Genomic DNA, 17215 nt, shown 5'->3' with positions numbered 1-17215 from the left:
TTTTTTTTTTTTTGGCCCACAGTGAACCGCATGCACGGTTTTATGCAGCACAGATTGTCCTGACCTTTGAGTACCTCCACTCACTAGACCTCATCTACAGAGACCTGAAGCCAGAGAACCTGCTTATTGATCAGCATGGGTATATACAGGTAACCTGAAGGAATACAGGAGCAGAAAATATTATAATAATAGTGAAGCATCTCAGTGCTGTCATACTAAATATCAGCAATTTTGAATTGCTGCTTTTGTGATCAGATTAGAGGACTCCTCTAGACATCTAAGAAAAATCCATTCTTGATGCTTTATATAACTCAGAATTAGCCTGATACTACCTAGCATTATTATATGTGTTTCAGCTGAATGTAATAGGAACAACTGCAGTCCAATGGGTCGTTCTCAGAAAAAAAAAACTTTGACTTGTGAATCCTGTCTTTTTTTTTATTATGTTTATTTATTATTGTTATTAAAAGTTTTATTGATTCCATTTAACATATAAAAAAAATATATATATATATATATAAAAATTACAGAAAATTTGGAATCATATTATTTACAACCCTTCCTCCCGAACATTAACCACCCCACCCCACCACCCAACACAAACAGATACCCCAGTGGTCAAATACAATTGACAAAGACACACAAACAAACAATAAAATAGAAGAAAATATTTAGAAATACATTTCAAAAAAGTATATGTGCAAAAACAAAATGGCTACAACATACACATTTAAAACAACACGTCTCCCTCCACTGTCCCTCCCCGAGAGCCCTCCAAAAAGGCCAAATAGCTGCCCCACCTCCTTATGAACATATCCATGTTGCCTAGCCTTCTATATGACAACTCTTCCCAAGCTGCCACCCTGCCCATCTCCTCACACCACTCACGAAACGAGGGGGCTCCAGCTGACTTCCATCCTCTAAGGATAACCTGTCTGCCCACCATAACACCGGCCAGGATCCAATTCTTCATGTACTTATCTCCTACATCAATGACCGCCCCGTCACCCAAAATACAGAGCCTGGGGCAAAAGGAGATCCGAGTATCCAATACGTCGGCCATAAAATTCTGGACCCTCAACCAGAACTCCTGTATCTTACGACACCCCCAAAAAACATGGGCGGTGTCTCCATCTTCTAAATGGCATCGCCAGCAGGTGGGTGTGTCCTTAAGACCAAGTCTATACAATTTAGAAGGGGTCCAATAAAATCTATGTAGAATCTTAAATTGCATAAGGCGCACCCTTGCATCTCTAGATGCAGACTTGATGTTTTTAAGAATCCTAGCCCACACTCCCTCCTCCAAAAGCAAATTTAAATCTTCCTCCCATAATCTTTTGAGGGAATTTAAAGCTCCGTCCCCCAGACTCTGAATTAGCAGGGAGTAATACACTGATGCCTCATGACATTTTCCAAAAGCTGTAATCACCACTCCCAGAGTATCTGCCGCACTAGGAGGGTGCGTGCCACTCCCAAAAACAGTGCAGAGTAGGTGCCGCATCTGTAAATACTTATAAAATTGAGATCTGGGAATCCCAAAATTTTGCACCAAATTTTCAAAAGGTCTCAATACTCCACTCTCATTTAGGTCACCGAGTGTATTAACCCCCCTCACAATCCACTCTAACCAACAGAAAGGGGACTTATTAATGCATAGTTTAGGGTTCTGCCATATGCTCGAGGCTACGTTTAAATAAATATCTGAATTAAACACTCTGGACACTTTTGTCCATATCGAGTGTAAATGCAAAATAACGGGGTGTGACTTCTCCGATTAATTTGATCGAAAGGCTATGCAGAGGCAAGAGGGGCAAGAGCTACCTTTTCGATACAAAACCAGGGTGGGGCTCTCTCAGGCAGAAGCGACCAATGAGCCAAATGTCTGAGACCGAATGCATAATAATAAAACAAAATCTTGGGTAGGCCTAGCCCACCTTTGTCAATCAGCCTATGTAACTTATTAAAATGCAATCTAGGATGCTTACCATTCCAAATGAAGGACTTCGCTATGCTATCAAATTGCTTGAAATAAGAGAGGGGGACATCTACTGGGAGAGATTATAACAGGTAGTTGAATTTTGGAATACAATTCATTTTAGTTACATTAACCTTCCCAATCATCGATAAGTGTAATGAAGCCCACCTGTCCACATCATTCGAAAACCTTTTTATTAAGGGATCAAAATTAACTCTGACTAAATCAGAAAAATTTGCTGGGAATAAAATTCCCAAATACTTCATGCCCTGTTTGGGCCACTGGAAGGCCCCGGCTGGAAGGCCGTTACTGGACAGTACGCTGTCAAAGCCAAAGCTTCGGATTTAGACCAGTTGACTTTGTATCCTGAGAACTTGGAAAAGTAATTAATAATTCTGTGGAGGCAAGGCATAGATCCATTGGGGTTGGAGACGAATAATAAAATGCGCCACACCTCCCGCCACCACCCCTGGAAAATCCTCCTCCTTTCTTATCGCGGCTGCTAATGGTTCCAGGGTAAGACAGAACAATAATGGGGAAAGAGGGCAACCCTGCCGAGTGCCCCTATCCAGAGTAAAATAATCTGAAATTAATCCATTTGTTTGTACCGCTGCTATGGGGTGTTTATAAAGTAACTTAATCCAACCAATAAATGTACTCCCGAACTCCAAAATCTTAAAAAGATAATCCCATTCTACCATATCAAATGCCTTTTCGGCGTCAAGTGAGATGGCAGCGACCGGAGACTTATCATTCGCTACTGACCAGATGATATTGATGAGACGCCTGATGTTATCAGAAGAGCTACGACCTCGAATAAACCCCACCTGATCTATACGTATAAGAGATGTTATTATTATTATTATTTATGTTTTGTTAGACCTTGCATAAATGCTTAACCTGGGAAAACAAAAGAAGTCAAATGAATTAATAAATTAAATGCAGTGGTGGTAGTGGGCTAAAGCACAGAACTGGTAAACAGAAGGTTGCCGGTTCGATCCCCACAGCCACCATTATTGTGTCCTTGAGCAAGACACTTAACTCCAGGTTGCTCTGGCGGGATTGTCCCTGTAATAAGTGCATTGTCTGTCATTTTGGATAAAAGCGTCTACCAAATACATAAATGCAAATGTCTAGAAGTGTTATACCTGATGAAAGAGGCAAGGGATTCTGCAGGCACATTGTAAATTCAAATGATGATTGTTAAAAATGTGCAAAACAATATTCAGTCAGTCTATTTAGTTGCATTTAATAATGTTAGGTTATTGAATGATTTCTTCTTATGAGGTTTCTTGAATATTTCAAACTTTTCCATGACTGAAAAATCGAGACATGTTTGTAACCATACTTTGTATATCTGTTACACTCAGAGGCCACTTCTTTGTACCCACTAAGGGGTGGAAGCACTTTTGTATCCAGAAAAGCCTGAATTGTTTCATTCATGAACTAGTTGTTGAAAACAGTAACTTGCTGTAAGAGTGCCATAGATTAAAATAATAATTAAAAAATGTAATTCTGTGCTTGGTGTATTGGCCAATTATTTATATTATATGTTTGTCTCAACCTTTGTATTTGTTTGTGAAAGGTAAAATGCACTTGAACTAAATGGTCTTTTCTCTCACAGGTAACAGACTTTGGGTTTGCAAAAAGAGTAAAAGGCAGAACCTGGACATTATGTGGAACTCCAGAGTATCTGGCCCCAGAGATCATCCTCAGCAAGGTCAGAACGATGCACTTTAATGTTACATTAACACTATTGGCCAATGTGACCAAATCTGATTCGATCACATGATCTCATATCTGATTTATTTCCAGATACAGTATGAAAGTCACCCGACTAGAATTTAAAATATCAGATTCAATGTGATTTTTGCTGTTCACACTGTCATCCATAAAATAGACCTGTGAAGTGAAAAAGAATTTGGGCCACATTCGGCTGCAGCTAATTTACTATTGGTGCATATTACATATTTATTGTCTCAATTCAGGGATACAACAAGGCTGTGGATTGGTGGGCTCTTGGTGTCCTCGTATATGAAATGGCTGCTGGATACCCTCCGTTTTTTGCAGACCAGCCCATTCAGATTTATGAGAAAATAGTGTCTGGAAAGGTATGGGCGACTTACATTGTCTACTTATACAATCAAACAATTCGATTCATTTGCACACAATAAACACCCAATCAAAATGTCACTTGACCATGTTTTCTAGGTACGATTCCCATCACACTTCAGCTCGGATCTGAAAGACCTACTGAGGAATCTGCTTCAGGTGGACCTGACCAAGCGGTATGGCAACCTCAGGAACGGTGTCAATGATATCAAAAACCACAAATGGTTTGCCACGACGGATTGGATAGCCATCTATGAGAGAAAGGTATGGGATTCTTTTCAGTTAGAGCTTATCAGTTTGATCCCATGGTGTTTTATTTTTGTAGTCAAAAGTTCTGTTCCAAGACCAAGTGAGCTGTCTATATAAACAGCATTTTAGGTGCACTCCCAACGTGAAGGCTGTTCCAAAAAGGAGACTGCAAAATTATGAACGACAAGCTTAGCAAAAAAAATTGGGGGGCCTACAATGGGCACACGGGCATCGGAACTGGACCTTGGAGCAGTGGAAGATGGTTGCCTGGTCCGATGACTTCCGTTTTCTTTTACATCATGTGGAAGGCTGTGTACGTGTGTGCCATTTACCTGGGGAATTGATGGCACCAGGATGCACTGTGGGAAAGATGACAAGCCGGTGGAGGGAGTGTGATGTTCTGCTGGGAAACCCTGGATCCAGCCATTTATGTGGACGTCAATTTGACATGTGCCACCTACCTAAACATCGTTGTAGACCAGGTTCATCCCTTCATGGCAATGGCATTCCCTGATGGCAGTGGCCTCTTTCAGCAGGATGATGCGCCCTGCCACACTGCACGGGAATGGTTTGAGGAAAATGATGAAGAGTTTAAGGTGTTGCCCCGGCCTTCAAATTCCCCTGATCTCAATCCGATTGAGCATATGTGGCATGCGCTGGACCAACAAGTTCGATCCACGGCGGGTCCACCTCGCAACTTACAGGACTTGAAGGATCTGCTGCTAATGTTTTGCTGCCAGATACCACAGGACACCTTCAGGGTGTACAGTCCACGGGTCAGCGCTGTTTTGGTGGCACGTGGAGGACCAATGACATATTAGGCAGGTGGTCATAATGTTTTGGCTCATCTGTGCATCAAAATAATTATTGGGTGGCTGATGGAAATTTGCTAGTTGCATACATTTTTGCCATGAATTAATAGACATAATAGTCAATGTTTTGGCTCATCGGTGTATATATTTGTATTGCATTCAATTAGTAATGTTGATTAATTGTCGAATTATGAAACTAATCGACAAATGTATTGATTTGTTGAATATATTTTTGTATGCACCCAAGGTAATCAGATGCATAGATCATTAGATAATTGACATGAAGCACAATGTGCACACAACAACTTGCTGAAAACACACAGAAAAATACTGCTTTCCTGGATCAGATGATGTCATCGAAAATTATGTAGCATCATGGAACACTAAACCAATCAGACTGGGTTCAGAAAGTCAAAAAGTCATCCATATTTGGGCAGAGAGGCATGTGATTGTTAGAGATGCTCTAATCGATCAGCCACCGATCGGTATCGGCCGATATTCACGTCATATGACTCTATCGGTAATTTGGCCGATCATGTAAACCGATCGCTCATATTGCAAAAGACGCACAGCTCCATTAAGAATTCAGCAGCACTTTCATGCAGCACAGAGTGTGAGACAACACTATGCCAGTGTTCAAGACAACAAACTTGATGCAGCAGTTAAGAACGATGCAGTAGGACAGGTATGGTGAATATGAAAAGTTTGTGTAATGTACAGTTAATGTGGCGTCTCACACGAGACGAGCTATGGGGAAACAGCGCAGACCTTATTATCGTTCATGGCGGCAGCTTCGCAGTCTCTGCCGGCATAGGCATCTTAGTAATAAAGCAAGTTACACATTGTGCTGTAATTCAAACATCTTTATTAAATATCTCCCTATTAAACAGCATTAACAATAGTAGTACCCGAGGAGTCCAGAAACATGCGCTCTTTCTCTGCTTTCCTTTCATCTCTTGCCCTCATGAGAGAGCGCTTGTTTCCCTCATTAAAGTTCAAGCAGTAACAAGTGACAAATTAACTATTAATACAACCATCCAACTAAATGAAAATACAGGCAAGGAATTTATACATTTGATAATTCTTCATACAATATTAAGGTACCATAATATAATGCAAATATAAAAAAGAAATACAATAAGGAATAATAATAATTACTGTATATGAAATGACAACGAATCAATAACAAAAAATGTCACATTAGTTTAATTGCACCTATAGGTTATCAGTTTGACACTAAGCTTCATTTTTATAGGGCTATCTATCTTAATATAGAGAATACTTTTTCAGCCTATAATTGTTTTAAAGTTTTATTAAAAATTGTTTTATTATTAAGTCTTTTAAACTTTTTTTTTTTTGGTCAGCAAAAACTAGGCAGAGTGATATTACTGGGATATTCAATTAATAGTGACAGTGTGCAGAAAGCTTACATGTACCCAGTTATGACAGAGATCCTGATAAAAGGTGAAATGATCGGATCTGGATTGGCCAATCAGGGGACAAGAAAATCAGCGATCGTATCGGCTGTAAAAATCCTGATTGGATCATCTGTAGTGATTAGCGACTGTTACAGGAGATGCTGCCAATTGCATGACAGACTCAATGACGACTCAGATGGCACAGAATGAAACTCATTCTGTGAAATCTCATTAATAAAATCATGTCTGCATGCTATGCAAACCTTTATTCATTGTTGTGTTTGGATGTGTAATTAGTTTTTATGTACACTTATGTTTTATTTGTTTGGAGATGTTTTTGGACATTAGGAAAAATTATATTTGTAATTCTATAACTTCTGATTGCTTTGTTGTATCAACACCAAATTTACCAAGTTTACATGATTGGGAACAAAAAAAGGACATTTTTGGAGCTTTTAAAATTAGAAAAATAATGGTAAAAACTATATATTTGGTTTTTTGTGATTTCAGCAGTTTCTCAGGCTGAGACTCTCAGAATTTATCCTAATCTATATCGTTAAATTTTTAAAAAAGTTTTCTTTACAATTATACCAAACATTTGACACTCATTTTTATGTATTTATTTTTAGTATTATTATTATTTTGAGTTATAAGCCTTTCATTTTGGGTATGCCACTGAAACAGGAAATCTTTAAAAACACCCTCAGAGCTTAAAGGGTTAAAAATATATTTATTTAAATAAAGAAAAACAAAACCACAATCTAAGTGTTAACTGGTAAGAGGTAGAATGTTGTAATGTCTTGATTCTATAAATATGAGACTCTCTGTAAAGTGATGTTCATGTTGTACATATACGACTAATCAACAAAGAAATTTGCTATTTCGTTGATTACTTGTTTAATTTTCGAAATTTTTTGATTTACATTATTTTATTGATTAGTTGATTATTAGAATAAAAGGAAATAAAAGCCTTTTTTACTTGGCCTTTTTCGATTGTGATGAAATAACTGACCAATCGTTTGTTTTATAATTTGTAGTTGCAGCACTACATTTAATACTGAAAAGTATTGATAGAAAACTTTAGAAAAATTGTAAATAGTAGACTGATCAAAAGGTTTTGGAACAGAGCCAAAGTATTATATATAATAGGGCTGTTGATTTAACACTTTAATTTGGTGCAATTAATTACATTAAAAAAACAAAATTAATGCAATTAATCATGCCTCCTGACCCGTATGTAAGTTCCACAATATAAATACATATTTTCCTACCATAAGAGCATATACACTGGTGGCCAAAAGTTTGGAATAATGTACAGATTTTGCTGTTTTGGAAGGAAATTGATACTTTAATTCAACAAAGCGGCATTCAACTGATCACAAAGTATAGTCAGGACATTACTGATGTAAAAAAACAGCACCATCAATATTTGAAAAAAAGTCATCTTTGATCAAATCTAGACAGGCCCCATTTCCAGCAGCCATCACTCCAACACCTTATCCTTGAGTAATCATGATAAATTGCTAATTTGGATTTTTTGATGAGAACTCTTTGTTGTAGTTTAAGAAGTTCTGAAAAAAAATAAAAATAATAATCAAATTGTAATATTAATTTTTCACATTATAAATGTACTGTGATCAGTTGAATGCCACTTTGGTGAATAAAAATACCAATTTATTTCCATAAGAGCAAAATCTGTACATTATTCCAAACTTTTGTCCACCAGTGTGTGTGTGTGTGCGCGTATATATATATATATATATATATATATATATATATTTGAAGTCAGAAGTTTATATACACTTAGGTTTAAGTCATTGAAACTCATTTTTTAACCGCTCTACAGATTTCATATTAGCAAGCTATAGTTTAGGACATCTACTTTGTGCATGATGCGAGTAATTTTTCCAACAATTGTTTACAGATTGTTTCACTATTAATTGACTATATTACAATTTCAGTGGGTCAGAAGTTTACATACTCCAAGTTAACTGTGCCTTTAAAGCAGCTTGGAAAATTCCAGAAAATGATGTTAAGCCTCTGATGATAAGAGGTTTACTGAATGGAAGGTGTACCTGTGGATGTATTTTAAGGCCTTCCTTAAACTCCGTGCCTTTTTGCTTGACATCACGGGAAAATCAAAAGAAATCAGACCTCAGAAAAAAAAAAATTGTGGACCTCCACAAGTCTGGTTCATCCTTGGGAGCAATTTCCAAACACCTGAAGGTACCACGTTCATCTGTACAAACAATAATACGCAAGTATAAACACCATGGGACCATGCAGCCATCATCACATCTCCTAGAGATGAATGTAGTTTGGTGTGAAAAGTGCAAATCAATCCCAGAACAACAGCAAAGGACCTTGGTAGGGTTGCACCAGCTGTGCGTAAGGCCTCATGTAAGTTGGGATGAAAAGTTCACACTAAGGGCTTAGTAACTAATAGTCTGACTGCTTGATTAACACTGGAGCACCCCCTGGCGATCAGGTTAAAAATGACAAGTATATTCACAAAAGAGGCCACTGGGTTTCATGGACAGTGAAACTGTTACACACCCCTCCCCTTAAAAAAAAAAAAAAAGTCAGTTAAATTGTTCCGAAAAACCTCTTTAACTTTTCTACATGGTAAGTATCTATTTGATCTGGGTTGTCAAGAGTTACTACTTGGTAATTTACATTATTAACCCTTTTCGAGACTTTGGCCGGTCCTTGCCATTTGGGTGCTAGTTTGGCCATAAAAGAGTCTGCAGCACGAGACAGAGGGTGAGTAGTTGTAGTACGTGCCTTGTCTCTCTCAAGCTTGGCTAGTCTGTTGCTTCACCTGCTCGATGAGATCTTTCTGTCTCAACAGTGCAGTAGGCTATATGGTCCGGGTTTGGTGTTTTGTGAATCAGCCGTTCTAGTGGACCTTTTAGCTTGCATCCAAGTGCAATCTCAGCAGGAGTAAGGCCAGTACTTTCCTGCCATGCCGTGTTAATGGCATACTGGAATTCTGGAATCCATTTGTCCCAAAGGCGGTGATTGTCGTGGACGTATGAAGATATTAAGAGTGCGATTGATTCTTTGTTAGGTTGGTTTGTGGATGGTAAGCTGTAGTGAGTTTCTGGATGACTCCCCATTGTTTACAGGTGTCATTCAGGAGTTGTGCGGTGAATTGGGGGCCACGGTCGGATACCAGTTATGCAGGCGTTCCCCACTGTGTGAATATCTCCTTTGTGAGAATGTTAGCAATGAGGTAAGTTTTAGCAGATTGCATTGCAAATAATTCCACCCACTTGCTGCAGTAATCCATGGTTACCATCAGATATTCGTTGGATCTGGAGCTTTTTGGGAATGTACCCATCAGATCGACACAGAGCATGTGTCCTGGTTCCACTACGGGTGTTGACTGAAGCAAACCAGATAGCGTCGAGATTCGAGGTTTGATGGCCTGACACGTCTTATATTAATTACAGAAACTCCAAACATCATAACGAATTTCGGGCCAATAGAAATTGTCGAGGAAGGTTTTCATCCTTCCCAAATGACACTCAACGGGTTGGAATATGCAAACTGTAAAAACTGTTCCCTCAATGAAACGGGTATGATTAGCTGTAATGTGTGTCCCTCTTGTTTGTCTGGTACACTGCGGAACAAGTAATCATTCTGTATGATATAGGATATGTGTTAGCTGATTCCCATAGAGACTGTAGAGATGGGTCTTGCTTCTGGGTTTCACCAATTTCATCCCAGCTGACTGGTAAATTTGAGTCTGGTTCCAAGGTTTGACAGATGGCAATGTGTCCGACCTCCGGCAGGGCTACTCCCCGTGATAAGGTGTCTGGAACTACATTACACTGACCCTTACGATACTTCACTGTAAAGTTAAAACCTTGGAGACGTAGAGCCCACATTGTCAGGTGAGAGGATGGTTTGGGGTGATTGAATACCCAAGTTAGGGCGGCATGGTCCGTGAGTACTTCAAAGTTCCTTCCCTCCAAGTACTCTCCACTTTTCTACTGCCCACACCACCACTGAGCATTCCTTCTCTGCAATAGAGTACAATTCTCTGCCCCATGTAGAAGTCGAGAAGCATAAGCTATGACATGCTCTGCTCCATCAAAGTCCTGTGTAAGCACAGCTCCTAGTCTGACATCACTGGCATCAGTTTGTACTTAAAAATCCTTACTGAAGTCAGGTGGCATTAAAACTGGTGCTCTTTGAAGTGCATCTTTAAGATCGTTAAAAGCATGTTGGCATTCTGATGTCCAATCCCAAGCTGCATTCTTTCCCTTTAGTGTATGTAAAGGTGTTGCTCGCTCTGAGAAGTGAGGAATGAATCTGTGATACCAGCCTGCGTGACCTATAAAACTTTGTACCTCTTTGAGATTCGTTGGCATTGGGAAATTTTGGACTGCTTCGACTTGAGGCTTCGGTGCGGACGCCCTCTTCGGATAACGTCCCAAGTACGTGATGGTCTGTTGAAGTATGTTACACTTTTTAAGGTTGAGTGTTAAACCTGAGGCTTCCAGTTTCGCACAGAGCTGTTTGAGGTGTACAAAGAGATCTGAGATGTTTTTGGAATAAATTACTATGTCGTCAGATTTTCCCAATGAATTCTCTTAGAATGGTGTTCATGTGTCTTTGAAATGTTGCTGCAGAGTTTGAGTCCAAATGGTAGACATACAAATTCGAATTGGGCATTTTGGTCATGAATGCAGTCTTTTGTATGCTATCCTCATCCTTGCAAACCTGCCAGTAGCCACTTTTGAGGTCCAGTGTGCTGAAGATGGTTGCTCCATACAGAGATTCAAGGATATCCCGAATCTGCGGCATAGGGAATCCATCGAGAGGGGTCTTGGCATTCAGAGCTCAATAGTCAACACAGAAGCGGGTACACCCGTCCTTCTTGGGTACGAGGACTACTGGCACTGCCCAAGGTGAAACCAAAGGTCTTATGATGCCTTTGTAGAGCATGTTAGTTACCTCCTCTTCGATGAACTGTTGTTTGCTGACCGAGACAGGATACACTCTTTTACGTACTTGGATCTCATCGGTGGTGACGAATTATGATGAATTATGGCAGTTTGTCCTAAAGCGTTAGTGCACACAGTTGGCTAATCCATCATTAGTCCTTCCAGTTGCCGTTTCTGGGCTCTGGAGGCATCAATATGACTCACTAGCTCCTTTAAGGTAGATAGTGTGGTGAAAGACATTTGCATTAGGGGTAATGCAAGGTGCAGACTGACAGTGGGTGAGGAAGAAGATAAAATGAATGGGTGATAGACATCACTTTCTTCAGGAATTGCATACATGGTGGTTTTAAAATCAACGTTGAATCCTGATGACGTCATAAATTCAAGTCCCAATAAAATGGAAAATGTTAAATCACAGTCTCTCATTACAAAGGCTCGCAGAGGATAGTTATGTCCATGGATCGTGCACTGCCAAGTTACTTTTCCCAAGGCGGACTGTACATATCCATTTGCGAGGGAAAATGACTGTCCTCTGCTAGATTGCAAACTTCATGACGTGACTTCAGCTGGTGCCAGAATGATTCTTGCATTAATGAGTAAGTACTTCCTGTATCCAGTATGGCTTGACATACATGATTTTTAATGGTTATGGGTAGTGTTAATGGTGTTAGTGGCTTTTCGATGTTCTCAGAAAAGACAACTATATGGTGATTTAGTTTTCACCCTTTTGCTGGTTTTATTGCATCAGTTGACTTTGAGGTTGGTTCTGTTTGTCTTTGTTTCCAGAAAGTTCTCTCCTCTCTGATATCCCTTTCTATGAGTGTACCCACCTGCACCAACTCGTCTACGGCAGTTACAGTCCCTCTTAAAATGCTGGCTACTCGTGGATTACAATTCCTGAGTGTGGCTTGGAGGATTTCGTGTTCTGTCATGGAAGTTTTCAGTCCCAGACATAGTGCTCTGTATTGGTAGGCGAATGTTCTGATGTTCTCATCTACTCTGTTTTCTTTCTCTGATCCTTCTCTCCACTTCTACTTCATGGTCGTCAGGTAAGAAAGATTGAAGAAAAGCTGTCTTGAATTGTGACCATGTTCTTACTTTCTTTTTCTCTGCCACCCACCAGTCTTTGGTGGTGTGTTTTAAAACAGGGTAGTATGGATAAGATTTCTTTGTCATTCAGTGGCTGCAAGGCAAGATATTCATCACATTTCTCCACATAAGCAATGGGATCTTCTCCTAAACTCCTGAATCTTGGAAACTCTTAATTTGATTGGGGCTGTGTAGTGTACAGGTCGAGAACGGCCACCAGTTGCCATGGTGTGACTTTAGTTTGGTGTAGAGTTGACTCCACAAGATGACTGAATTAATGCTCTCAGTTGGCTGTCTCTACGTTTCAGACAGTCCATGATAGCTTGTCCCAACTCCTTTATTTGGGTTTCCAAAGTGTCTTTTACTTGGTGACATTCGGATTTGGGTTTAGTGGATAGTGAAACTTCCAGGTGCTGTATCCTTCTGTGATGGTCTTTATGTTGGTTGGAGAGGAGCTGCATTTGGTTTTCAGTGGTGGTCATTTTGTGGCTTTGTAAATCTAACTGGTGCTGCACATCATTAAAACGAGATTTTGCTACTTTGCAAAATGTAGCGCTTAGCTATAAAAAGCTCAGTCTTTGGAGTGGTGAATGAGCTAAAATAGTACTTAAGTTTGGAATTGTTGAATCCTTTCCAATCCAAGAGTAATCCATGATGTCATCAATGTTTAGTAGCAATGATTGTAGATAGGAGATGGATGATTGAAGATTGTTGAATGATGATGACAGATTAAAGATAACTGATCCTTTTAGTCCTGGTCTTTGTAATGGTTGTGCTGGTTTCTCATACGTATATAAAAGCCCTCTGCGTGTAATAGAACAAACAGGTCATAAACATGTGCTCTGTGTTAATAAACCATATGTACAAACCAAAAAAATATATACACAGAAAGAGTACTCAGGATAGTACTTACATTTGAGTATAAGAACAAACAAATTCCTCAAAACAGGGCATTGGTATGAGACAGCAAAGGTGAGAAAGTTTCTCCACGTGCATAGAATCTGACTTCCTACCTAACACTTCTTCTCTTACCCTTAGATAGTCTGACTGTCTGCTTGATTAACACTGGAGTGCCCCCTGGCGATCAAGTTAAAAATGACAGGTATATTCACAAAAGTGTAAGTGAAGCTGTTACAACTGTATCTAAAATAAATACTAATACAACAGGCTGGAAAAATAGATATTTATTCATTTTAATATCCTAAATATATTTTGAATGTGTTGAAACTTGACACCGGGCGACACACCCTGAAAACTGCACCGTTTGAACGGTTTCATGCTGAAGAGCCCCTTAAAAGTAAGTTTGATATTTTCTCTCTCGTAAATGTAAACGTGTAAATGTCAACATCATACTGTATGTCGAAATTATTGATGTCTGTCACGCAAAACATAAGCTCATTGATGTCATTAAATATCACTCTGCTTTTTTATTCCAACTGTTACTCCTGGTCAGAGTCTTCCATAAATATTTAGTTTATACATAGGGTTACGTTCTACCTAAGTTTAATGGTGCAACACTCAAATATTTAGTGTGCATTTAGTTGTGACTTAGTGCCCATTTACGCCACAACTAGGCTATGTTTTAACTTACGTATAGCTGGTGCAACCGGCCCCTTGTGAAAATGCTGGAGGAAACGGGTAGACAAGTAATTATATCCATAGTAAAACGAGTCCTATATCGACATAACCTGAAAGGCTGCTCAGCCAGGAAGAAGCCAATGCTCCAAAACCGCCATAAAAAAGCCAGACTATAGTTTGCAAGTGCACATGGGGACAAGGATCGTACTTTCTGGAGAAATGTCCTCTGGTCTAATGAAACAAAAATTGAACTGTTTGGCCATAATGACCATCGTTATGTTTGGAGGAAAAAGGGTGAAGCTTGCAAGCCGAAGAACACCATCCCAACCGTGAAGCATGGGGGTGGCAGCATCATGTTGTGGGCATGCTTTGCTGCAGGAGGGACTGGTGCACCTCACAAAATAGATGGCATCATGAGGAAGGAAATTTGTGGATATATTGAAGCAACATCTCAAGACACCAGCCAGGAAGTTAAAGCTTGGTCGCAAATGGGTCTTCCAAATGGACAATGACCCCAAGCATACCTTCAAAGTTGTGGCAAAATGGCTTAAGGACAACAAAGTCAAGGTACTGGAGTGGCCATCACAAAGCCCTGACCTCAATCCGAGGTCAGAACTGAAAAAGCGTGTGTGAGCAAGGAGGGCTACAAACCTGACTCAGATACACCAGTTCTGTCTGGAGGAATGAGGCAACATTTCAGCAACTTATTGTGAGAAGCTTGTGGAAGGCTACCCAAAACATTTGACCCAAAATAAAAAATTTAAAGGCAATGCTACCAAATACTAACAAAGTGGATGTAAACTTCTGACGCACTGGGAATGTGATGAAAGAAATAAAAGTTGAAATAAATCATTCTCTCTACTATTATCCTGACATTTCACATTCTTAAAATAAAGTAGTGATCCTAACTGACCTAAGATGATGTTGCAATGTTTTCTAAGATTAAATGTCAGGAATTGTGAGAAACTGAGTTTAAATGTATTTGGCTAAGGTGTATGCAAACATCTGACTTCAACTGTGTGTAATATATGTGTGTATATTTATATATGTGTGTGTGTGTGTGTGTGTGTATGTATGTATATATATATATATATATATAATGTTTTATTTCTAATTACATGAATAATAATGTATTTATATTGAATGATCATTATTTGGGGGCCTTTCAAATTAATCTGCATTTCATGTAATTAATTCAATTAGAAAAATTATCGATTGACTGCCCTAATATATAAACAGATATTTAGTTCTTATATTTGGACCTGAATTACATATTTAATTGGTTTGAGTGAATAATTATTGAAAATCTGGATAGACTTGCTGTAACACCATTCTCTTCTGTCACTCATCAGGTGGAGGCGCCATTCATACCAAAGTGCCGAGGCCCCGGGGATACAAGCAACTTTGATGATTATGAAGAGGAGGACATTCGTGTGTCTGTTACAGAAAAATGTGCAAAAGATTTCTCAGAGTTTTAGTTTTTCAGAGTTATGGACACTAGAGCTAGACATATGCATATATACGTATATTTAATTATCTATATATGTGTGTGTGTATCACACAACACATCAAATAAGGGTATCTTTGCACTCTAAAGACATGGGATGAGCAGAGAGCACATCACCCTTCAAATTTCTTGTGTACTTCCTTCATTCCATTCGGCTTTAGAGGTCACCAGGATTCTCATGCTCCAGTACACCAACACATAACCATCACACACTGGATCATCACTTATTCAGTTCACACTCTTTTTATCAGTTTTTTTTTCCATCAAACAACATCAGAAAAAAGTTCTTGATGTGGTGTTCCCCATTTAAAAAGTGAATTTTGTGAAAGGTTTTAGTGTGGCATTTTAAGTACAGACTTGAAATTACAGCAAAGGTCAGTTTAGCATTGTTACATGTTATCATAGTGTGACTATTTAATTTCTTGGCAGCATCACACAGTGTTGTGACCACTGTCAGAGAGCTGTCACCACTTTTGTGTGTTACGTGTTCACGTTTGTTTTGTTTTTACCTCATACCCAAACACTGACAACTTTTTCAGGCTACATTTGTTTGGAAGTATTTGTTACTTGTACATATCTTTTGATTTCAAAGGATCAAAACCAGCATGTTGCTGATGGCAGAGGAGGTCTTAAATCTTCAGATTTATTTTAGAAAACCGATTAAGAGCCCAGAGAATGACTGAGTTGTGTTACCGTGATCTTTTTATGTTACAGAGAAGGTCCAGTCTCATGCATTTACTGACAAATGCTCATGTTACAATGAACTATACATCTCCACTTTTTTAACATTTTTGTGGATTTTTATTCATTATTCAAAAGGTTTTATCCTGAAATCTAAGAGACAACTATAAAAGGATAATTCACCCAGAAATGAAAATTCTGATGTCATTTACTCGCCCTTATATGAGGAAATGACAGAATTTCCTTGAGTAATTTTTGAGTGAACTACCCCTTTAAAGACTGTTCTAACTGAACTCAGAAATATTGGCCAGAATTGCTGTAGGATGAATTAGATCATTATCACTTATCAGTTACATGTAACACTCACTTTTTTGGACACTGATTTTAATTTGTTTAATGTTGATGCTGTTTTGCAAAGTTCTCTTAAATTAAAATTTCATGTTCTCTCTATTGTTGCTGTTGAACATCTGTCATCGTTTCTTTTCTTCTTATGGCTGAATGTAGTTTAAACTTCTAGGTATCATATTGTTTGAAGTTTGAGGGACTTTCTCACAGACGTATACTAAGAAACTGAATATGTTAAAATGAGGTTAGTGCGCCTCTGCTCCTTTATATCACATATAATCCAGTTATGCATTATTTCTTATGTTTTTATTTATACACAAATTACAGAGATGCTAATAAATTGTATTTTTAAATTTGTTGTCCTTTTGAATTTTTTACAAACTTCATTTCAAACAGGGATTTCTTTATAAATGATCTGAATATATTCTGCCATCAATATATTTGATCTACTAGAGATCCAAAAATGATTTTTGTGTTGTCTAGTGTCAGTCTAT

At 38.7% G+C, this 17215-nt stretch overlaps 1 protein-coding gene across 1 annotated transcript in view; it reads left to right on the top strand.

Moving 5' to 3' along the window:
* LOC127442986 (cAMP-dependent protein kinase catalytic subunit beta-like) overlaps nucleotides 1-17074 on the top strand; it is a 35553-nt gene extending 18479 nt beyond the window's left edge. The window contains exons 6-10 of the mRNA XM_051701460.1: nucleotides 23-149; nucleotides 3600-3695; nucleotides 3964-4086; nucleotides 4187-4351; nucleotides 15541-17074. Coding sequence (XP_051557420.1) covers nucleotides 23-149; nucleotides 3600-3695; nucleotides 3964-4086; nucleotides 4187-4351; nucleotides 15541-15666 — 637 coding nt within the window. The 3' untranslated portion in view covers nucleotides 15667-17074. The remainder of the gene's footprint in view (nucleotides 1-22; nucleotides 150-3599; nucleotides 3696-3963; nucleotides 4087-4186; nucleotides 4352-15540) is intronic.
* Nucleotides 17075-17215: the final 141 nt, after the last annotated feature.

The sequence above is a fragment of the Myxocyprinus asiaticus genome, chromosome 6 (genome assembly GCF_019703515.2).
Source record: "Myxocyprinus asiaticus isolate MX2 ecotype Aquarium Trade chromosome 6, UBuf_Myxa_2, whole genome shotgun sequence".
Lineage (NCBI taxonomy): Eukaryota > Metazoa > Chordata > Actinopteri > Cypriniformes > Catostomidae > Myxocyprinus > Myxocyprinus asiaticus.
Note: the sequence above shows the minus strand (reverse complement) of the source record. Positions and strands in the feature narration are given on the sequence as shown.